Source organism: Callospermophilus lateralis, chromosome 3 (genome assembly GCF_048772815.1).
Source record: "Callospermophilus lateralis isolate mCalLat2 chromosome 3, mCalLat2.hap1, whole genome shotgun sequence".
NCBI classification, from domain to species: Eukaryota; Metazoa; Chordata; class Mammalia; order Rodentia; family Sciuridae; genus Callospermophilus; species Callospermophilus lateralis.
The window spans coordinates 176860827-176869657 of record NC_135307.1 but is presented as its reverse complement, the minus strand read 5'-3'; the positions used below and the strand labels follow the sequence as shown (position 1 = coordinate 176869657).

The following is an 8831-nucleotide window of genomic DNA, read 5'->3' as shown; positions in this document are numbered from 1 at the left end:
AGTGGGATGTGGAACTCTGTGACCACAGCTCCCCGCTGTTCCCAGTGCCTGCCACTTACTATTTGCTTTGTCCAAAGAGAAAAAAAGAATGCGGTCTTTAATGAGGGTTTTGAGGTTTGGTAGATACCTCGGTGCTTACCCCGTGGCTGATGTTAAAAAAAAAAAAAAATTTTTTTTTAGTTGGACACAATACCTTTATTATTTTTAAAAATATTTTTTAGTTGTTGATGGACCTTTATTTTTTATGTGGTGCTAAGAATTGAACCCAGTACGTCACACATGCTAGGCAAGCATGCTACTACTGAGCCACAACCCCAGCCTAATACCTTTATTTTATTTATTTTTATGTAGTGCTGAGGATCAAACCTAGGGCCTTGCACGTGCTAGGTGAGTGCTCTACCACTGAGCCACAATTCCAGCCCCTCCCCGCCCCATAATCCTGCTTAAGAAAAAAAAAATACTTTTTTAGTTATAAGTGGACAACAATATCTTTATTTTTAATTTTATGTGCTGCTGCTCAACATGGCAGGCTTGGTCAGCACTTCAGATGGGTCCTAAAGCCTCTGAGGAATTGGAGGCCACCTTGTCTCCAGAGGCTGGTGAAGGGTCTTCAGTCCTGGACTCTGGGCTGCACCCTCTCCTTGACCTCTTTCTCTTTTGGGTCTCCCTCTCCAATGGGGTACAGTACATTCTATATTGGGACCTTGGGATGAGTGGTCAGTAATTTGTGCTCTTCTCCACAGGTATCAAACTTGATTTCAGAAAAGAAAGAACTATCCTAGTGGATCCCTAGGCCACAGCCAGACCCTGACACCCTTCTAAGCCAATCCTGTGCTGTGGTGGGAACGTGAGGATCTCAAGTATTTGGGATAACCAAGGATGAAGGGGCAGGAAGGTGAATGTGGGGAGCTGTGCTTGGCTATGTCCTGTCTCTGCAGAAGGAACCAGGTGTCCCACTTCTGGACTGTGTGAATGATGTAGGCAACTGAACCTTCCTGCACTTAATGCAGTTGCCAACAATAGGTCTTGTGCCTGTGAGCTGGGTTTAGTCTAGGCTGTGTCCATCAGGCTCAGTCCATGTGACAAGTTCTGCCATAGTCCATCCTCTGAACTGGCTTGATGCATAGTTAGAGGAAGGGGACCAGAGTCAGTTCCAGTTGATATGCCCAGGAAGGTACACCTCACAGCCATTCATGCAGATAACCATGTGTCATGGGGAACAAGGCCAGATGGAGCTTCTCAGCTCTAGAGAATCTGACTGTAGCCACATATCAACCCAGTGTTTTTGAAACCCAGAACTTATTTTATATTAAAAACATTTGGTGGTTCCTCATTGCCCAAGAGTTGGAAGTGGAAGCCCTCTATAATCTACCCTCCTGCAACCTTGGCCCCCACCCCCTGCTATAGCTAGATCAGTCTTCTCACTGATGAACTTAGCAGCACCCCATCTCCTGATCTTTCCTGAAGGGCCAGTTCATGCCTCCCTCCCTCAGTCCCCATGTACTTCTAGTCAGTACATAGAGCTGCCTCTGACTTGTTTCAAGTATTAGTCTGTTCTCATCAATTGGACTCCAGGCTCTGTGTGGACAGGGACTTTGTCTTGTGTATATAACCCTGATCAGAGAGCATGACATGCAGGAAGTTCATGTTACTTGCAGGAATTAGCAAATTCTTCCCAAATTCCCTTGATGTGCAGCTGCTGCCCAGTTACACAAGTGGAGATAGCAGCAGAGGACTAATGCAGAGCCTGGGTTTATTGTTGAAGGGAAAGGCAAGAGAGAAGGTGAGGTGTTGGGAAAATAAATTGCAGACAACAGGGAAACAAAACCTCCCTGAAGTTAATGCACAGAATGCTCACAACATGGACAAGAACACCCACACACTGTCGTCATTGTTGAAGACCTAATGTGGGCTATTCTGGTTTCTTCTGGCTGTAAGCCAGTAGCTGCCCCTTGGCCAGGACAAGGCACTCCTTGGGTGAGTCTAAGTTATCAGGCAAATGTGATCTGCCTCATTCCCACATAAGCTGGGGCCCTCTCCAGCCTTGTGGTTCTCTGTCTTCTTCCTGGGAATGCCAGGTAATCTGGGACAGCCAGGCTGGATAACAGAGAAGACCTTTCCTTTGGCAAACCTATAGCCACTATGGTCATCTGTCCATATGCCATCAAGCTGGCCTGTATCCTGCTCTAGCTGTGGCTGCTACCTGGGGGTGGTGTGGGTAGTGCTGGGGCTGGGGTATAGCAGGACTGGCCCTGGAGATGTCAGACTTTGGGTCAGGGACTCATCCAGCTTGCGGGTCTCAGCCTCTAGGACAGTAGCTTCAGGGGCCTGTGCCACAGCAAGAAGAGAGTGGGACAAGCTGTGGTGTAGGCCTGCTAGCTCACGGCTGGTCTGCACAGAGCGGGCGATGTAGTCCTGCCTCTGCTTCCGTTCCAAAGCCAGCTGGGCTCGTAGCACGGCCACCTGGTGGGCAGGAAAACCAAGAGGGAGAGCAGTTGAGGGCCCCGCAGTTGTCCACCTTGTCTGCTCTGAGCTCTTGTGGCTCTTGGCCTAGCATTCATTTACACACATGAACCTCAGAATCAGGCTTTAGGGTGTCTGGGACAAGGACTCAGAGAATTCACTAATTCACAACCCTGACTGCCCCAATGATGCAAATAGGGAGCTTCAAAACAACAAAACTGTTCACCAGCTTTACTGAATTTAAATCAGCTTTACTGACTTTAAATGTATATTTTGATGAGTCTGATAATGACATACCTATATGTAACTACTATCCAAAGACACAAAACATTTTCACACTGCAGAATGTCCCATTGTGTCCCTTTGGAAGGTTTTCTTTTCCTTTTTTGGTACTGGGGTTGATCTCATGGGCACTTTACCACTGAGCTATACATCCCCCAGCCCTTTTTATTTATTTTTTAAAATTTTTATTTATTTATTTTGCAATCCTCCGGCCTAAGCCTCTTGAGTTGCTGGGATTATAGGTGTGCACCAGGCCTTTTGGAATATTTTTAAAAATATTCTGACTTAATTAGATTGGATGGGGCCAGGTATTGGTAATTTTTCAAAGCTCCCCAGGTGATCCTAATGTGCAGCCATGGTTGAGAATCACTGGCTAATCCTTTCATTTTTTCAGATGGGTCTAATGAGACAAGCAAGGAGGTGAAGCTACAGGGATCTCAGGGTGGTACAGGACTAGGGTGAGACCTAGGGTGCAAATCTAAAGAGGTGCTCCAGGTCAAAAGTGAGTGCCCCCTTAAATACTACAACCCAGAAGTACCTCCTATCTCACTCTGCCAGGGCCCTGTCTCAGTATTGCTTTGTATAAGTTCAACAGAATTCCAAGAAACAGCTGGAGTCTAGCTACAGAGTCAGGCCCTACCAGTAGTAACTACTGATTTCTGATACAGGCCAGAAATCAAAATTCCATACTTCTTATTACTCCTCGGCATTGAGAGAAAGTGAGCCTTGGCTTGACCTATGCACAAGGTTCCTCTTCCTGGAGTGCTGGCAATAGTCCAGCCTGTAAGGGTGCAGCTAAGGTACAGGGGGCCAGCCTAGTTTTCCACACTCTATGCTGTTTTAGAATCTTTGCTCCTCAGGCCTCTTTTTTTCCCTCTTTCTTTCCAAATATGAAAATGGAGATTGGTCTGGAACATGCTCTTTGTTCTATTCCCACCCTAAGTACATGGCAGGTGGAGTTGGGGCAGGGCTTCTCTTGCCTCCCAGGGAGACTGAAGTTCTCTGAAGGCTGGAACTACTTCCCCTCTCCCTGTTGGAGGTACTCAAAAGGCCAAGCACACAGTAGACACTGATACCTATTGTCATTTAAGTGTGTGACTTACAAAACGGATTCTTCTAGAACATACCTCTTTCTGCAGGTCAGCTATATACTTGGCATCTGAGGAACTGCTCTGTCCTCTTCTTCCATCCTAAGGAAACACACCAATCTGGTTGGAATGGACCTTTCCACTCTGGGGTTTCTACAGGTATTCTTTGGCTACCTCATCACAGTCTTGGGACATGAGCAAGGGCTGTGGGCCAGAAGTGCCTAAACCTAACCCTAGAACTCTATGGGGTACCATATCCCAGGGCAAGGAGAGGCCCAGGCAGGCCCACAGCAGCATAAGGGACAATGCTCACAGAGACCTGATGTTAGAAAGGCTTGGAACTTTTATTTAATAAAAGTATGCCAAACATCTGCTCTGTGCCCAGACCTTTGCTGTGAACTAAGGATGAAAAGGAGACAGACATAGTGCCCAGAGCTGGGAGAGCTAGAGATGCTCACCAGAAACAGTCCCTCCTTGCCAGGCTGCAATACCTCAACTAAAGAGTGATAATTTAGGGAGAATCTTTTCCAAATACCTTATCCAAAAAAGTGACTCTGTTCCTAGTAAATACCATGGATCTTAACCTTGTACTGCAAGGAGGTCTAAGAGAGCTGTGTTCAAGCATCCAGGCACATTGGGGGTTGGGAAATACCATACAACATCCTGTGCCAGTGTGACTATAGCCCTGCTCCCACTGAGCCTGGGGTACTGGTCTGGGAGTAGGCATATCTGAGGCTCCTCAGAATTCAGGATCACTACACTTGCCTCCCCCAACCTACTGGTGTTGGGCCTCCTTCTAAGGCAAGGAGAGCCTGAGCTGTGCCAAGTTCGGCAGAACCCGTCAGGAGGGGCTCTCTGAATTGGCTGGAGTGGCCACCTTCCCACCTGAGGGTGCCTGGGATATGCAATGTAGAGGGCCAAGTTTGTGGTGGCTGAGGGTGCAGGTGAAGAAAATAGGTGCACCTTCTGTGTGGGTGATGAGACTGCGGCGTCACTGATCTCCAGGGCCCCTGCCCGAGATGTGCGCATGGAATCCCTTTTCAGCTTCCTCCGTTCTCGCTCCACCTGCCAAGATGTGAATGTCAGACCAGGTCTTGGCTTGGGGCCAGAGTATGTGCAGGGGCCCATAGCAGCATAAAGGACAATGCTCACAGAGACCTGATGTCCTGATGAGTGTAAAAGGACAGCAACCATGGGTAGTGAGACTCCTGAGCTGGGAAAAGCATGTGCTAGGGCAGCCCTGAGTGCAAAGAAGTGCTCCTGAGGCAGAAGGAGGAGGCTACTTCTCAGGCCTTTGGCTCAAAGGTCAGCAAACTTTTTCTGTGGCAAGTATTTTAGGCTTTGTGGGCCGTTCTACTTCTGTCACAACTATTCAGCTCCTCTGATGTAGTGGACAAGGCCACAAACAATGCATGGCTGTGTCCCAATAAAACTATTTCAGAAGCAGGTGGTTGGCTGGGTTGGGCTCACAGGGTTTACCAACCCTTGCTTTGGGAGCTGCATGAGAAGTAGAGATGCATGTGTACCCAACCACAGAGGAGGAGCTGAGGACGGCAGAAGTCCCTGACCTGCTCCAAGGTGGTCCGCAGCTGGACGTTGTGGCGCTGCAGCCTGCTCCGATCAATTTCCAGTCGGGCCACCGCTTGCTGAAGGTTTTCAAGCCTTTGTCTCCATGACTGTTGCTGCTCCATTCCAGAATTAGGCTCAGCCTCCATTCCTGAGGCCTGTGGGGAAGGCTTGTGAATCTCACCTGGGCAGCCCCACAAATAGTTGGGGGAACAGACTGAGAGCAAATGTACCAATTAAGCAGGTCTGGGCTTAAAGAGACCCAATTTGTAAGGAAGAGGAACAAGCCTGACAGAAGCTCCCTCTTTTGACCATTAGTTCCCACCAGCCCTCAGCTTACCTCTCCGGGCTGTTCACTCTGCTCTGCTCTGCACTCCTGCTCCACTCTGCTGGTTGAGTGTGGGCTGTGTAGTCGCTCCTCCTCCAGAGCCTGTCTGGTAAGGTCCAGCTCTGCCTGGGATATGGAGGTATAAGATAAAAATCACACCACGCTTATCTCATATCCAGACTCACCACAGTCTCTATCTTCATAAAACCCGTTTGACTTCTTCACCAGGGTATAGTTTTAGTTTTCCTGGAGCCTCTGAGTGATTCTAGTCTAGACTCCTCATTTTCCAGATGAAGAAACAGAGTGAAGAAGGATCTTCCCAAGGATTCCTGGAGAGCCTGCACGTGAGCTAGGACCAGAGCTGCCATCTTATTTCAGGTCTCCCATGAAACTAAGCAACAACTTGGGGCACTGATGTGTTCTAGAAACAGCAAGGACTCCTGGAGTCATATAGAGCTGGATGTGATGTCACTAGTTCTTGGTTGTATGACTCAGGTCAAGATTTGAGATCATTCCAAGCCCAAATTCCTCATATATAAAATGACTATATGCTCTATAAAACAAGGATCACACCCTTGAGGTTAAATCCCTTTGGATGAATGGGGAAACTGGAAACCTAATACTAGATAGTTTCTCAGCACCTGGTGTTTCATAAAAAACAGTCAAGAAAAAAGATTCATAAGAGGGAATGAGCATACATGCGTGGTGGCACAGGCTGTAAGTGAGAGAGGAAGAGCTGACCCTGATGTCAATAACCTCAGCACTAAGAGTCAGACTGTCAGATCTAACCCCCTTTGGCCAGTTACCAGTCGTATGACTTTGGACAAGTTAGCTACCATTTCTCAACTCTAAAAAGAGCTAAAAGTTCCACCTTTTCAGGGTAGTGAAAGAGATACAGTGCACTATTGCTGGGCATGGTGATGTGTAATCCCAATGACTTAGGAGGCTGAGGCAAGATAACTGCCAAGTTCTAGGCCAGCTTCAGCAACTTGGCAAGATCTTGCTTCCAAATAAAAAGGGCCAGGGTGTAGCTCAGTGGTAGAGCATCCTTGGGTTCAAACCTCAATATAAAAGGAAGGAAGGGGGCTGGGGTTGTGGCTCAGTGGTAGAGCACCTGCCGAGCACGTGTGAGGAACTGGGTTTGATCCTTAGCACCACATAAAAATAAATAGAGGGCTGGGGATGTGGCTCAAGTGGTAGCACGCTCGCCTGGCATGCGTGCGGCCTGGGTTCGATTCTCAGCACCATGTACAAAGATGTTGTGTCTGCCGATAACTAAAAAAATAAATATTTAAAAAAAAATAATAAAAATAAATAGATAAAAGTAGTCCGTCCATCTACAACTAAAAAAATATAATTAAAAAAAAAAGGAAGGAAGTGTTATATATTTCAACGAAGTGTTATATCTAAAAATGTCTTTGAGTGTTTAGAAGGGGGATAGATAAAAGTACCTTGACCTAAGTAATGCACTAAGTGAATAATACTCAGTATCCCAAGAGCATGGCTAGCAAGTACCCTCAGGCCCAGTTACGTGCTGGGCCTGTGAGAATGGACCTGCAAATAGGAAAGAAGTTTTACTGAGTTTTTTCTTCCCAAGCACTCGGTAGGTATTGTCTTACTCCATACTATCATTCCTTATTTATTTATTTTTTTAAAATTCCCTATCTTGTTAATAAGAAATCCCAGAGTCAGGGAAGTGAAGACACTTACCCAGGGCCACACAGTCAATGAATTTGAGCAGTATTTCACCTATATTGCAGGAACTTGACTCCAAAGTTCATAAATATAATTCCCTATATATTGCCCTTTTACAAGAACAGAATTTTGTGAGTTCCCAGAAGGCAAGTTCTTGTGGGACTGTGTGTTTGAGATGAGTAAGGGGGATCCTATGGGGATTAGTTAAGGAATGAAGATGTAGACTCAATTTCCATGAAAAAAATGGACTGAATTTCTCTTGACAAAAGCAACAATGTTCCTCTGTAGTCAGCTGTCAACCTAGCTTTCCTGAAAAACTGTTCACTCTGTGCAGGTTTTGTGCTCAGTGTTAGGGGTATAAAGATGACTTAAAGCATGACATTTAAACCTGAGGTTAAGTGTTATGCTTCACAAATCCTATTTGAAACCCACTTCCTTTGTCACTTAACATTATACCTACCAGAGCCCACTTGTTCCTAACTGCAGATGACTCCAAATTCTCCATCCCTAACCCAGTCTCAGTCTCAACTTCAGACCACTTCACTGAGCCGCCCTCTGGACAGCTCCCCTTGCATATCCCACAGGTCTTCCTCGTTCCACTCCTCTTCCTCATACCTGCTTTTTTTCATCTTAGTGGGAAGAAACCCTAGTGTTGCTTTTGACTTTTTTTTCTGTCCTTTCTTACTCCTCCCACCTCTTGGTCAGTCAATTGCAGAACACCTGTGAGCACCTGTTTCTACTCACACCATCTTAGGTCTCCACCATTCCCCTGGACCTCTACTAATCTCCTAGCTGGTCTCCCCAGATCTGCTGTTACTGCACACGGCAGCCTGAGAGATTGTCCTGAACTGTATTTCTGATGGTGTCATTTTCCTGCTCTTCAGGTGCTTCCCATTACTAACCCAGGGCCTTAGCGTCTTGCTTACAGGTCATACTTCTAAGACCTGAATGCTGTGGTCTCTGCTGTCCTCTCTTCTCTTGCCAACAGCCCCTCTAACTTCCAGACAACCTGAACCTCCTACACCTCCGAGTTCTTTCTCCTTTTTCCTCTTCCTTAGAAAGCCCCCGTCCCCACCAGTGCTTGGCTAGCTCCTGACTGGTCCCTTCAGATATTTTTTTTTAGTTGTTGAGGACTTTCATTTTTATTTATTTATTTAGATGCGACACTGAGAATCGAACCCAGTGCCTCACACATGCCAGGCAAGCGCTCCACACTGAGCCATAACCCCAGCTGCAGATCTCATCCACTTTTAGCAGGAAGCCTTTTGGGACATACTTGAAGGAAAGGTTGGGCATCCCTCCAGCCTGCCTGGAACAAGAGTGCCCTCATTAGGCACGAAGCACACTGCAGCACAGCTCTTTATTTACTAGTCCCGCTCCAAAAGCAGAGACTGTGTGTCTCACAGACT

At 46.8% G+C, this 8831-nt stretch overlaps 1 protein-coding gene across 9 annotated transcripts in view; it reads right to left on the bottom strand.

The window, feature by feature from the left end:
* Window positions 1-234: 234 nt before the first annotated feature.
* Cep250 (centrosomal protein 250) overlaps window positions 235-8831 on the bottom strand; it is a 50040-nt gene continuing 41443 nt past the window's right edge. For all 9 annotated transcript variants that reach the window (XM_076851750.1, XM_076851749.1, XM_076851755.1 and 6 more), the window contains 5 exons: window positions 5740-5853; window positions 5402-5557; window positions 4797-4898; window positions 3873-3935; window positions 235-2463 (listed from right to left, as the gene is read on the bottom strand). In XM_076851750.1, the coding sequence (XP_076707865.1) occupies window positions 2200-2463; window positions 3873-3935; window positions 4797-4898; window positions 5402-5557; window positions 5740-5853 (699 nt within the window). In that variant the 3' untranslated portion in view covers window positions 235-2199. The remainder of the gene's footprint in view (window positions 2464-3872; window positions 3936-4796; window positions 4899-5401; window positions 5558-5739; window positions 5854-8831) is intronic.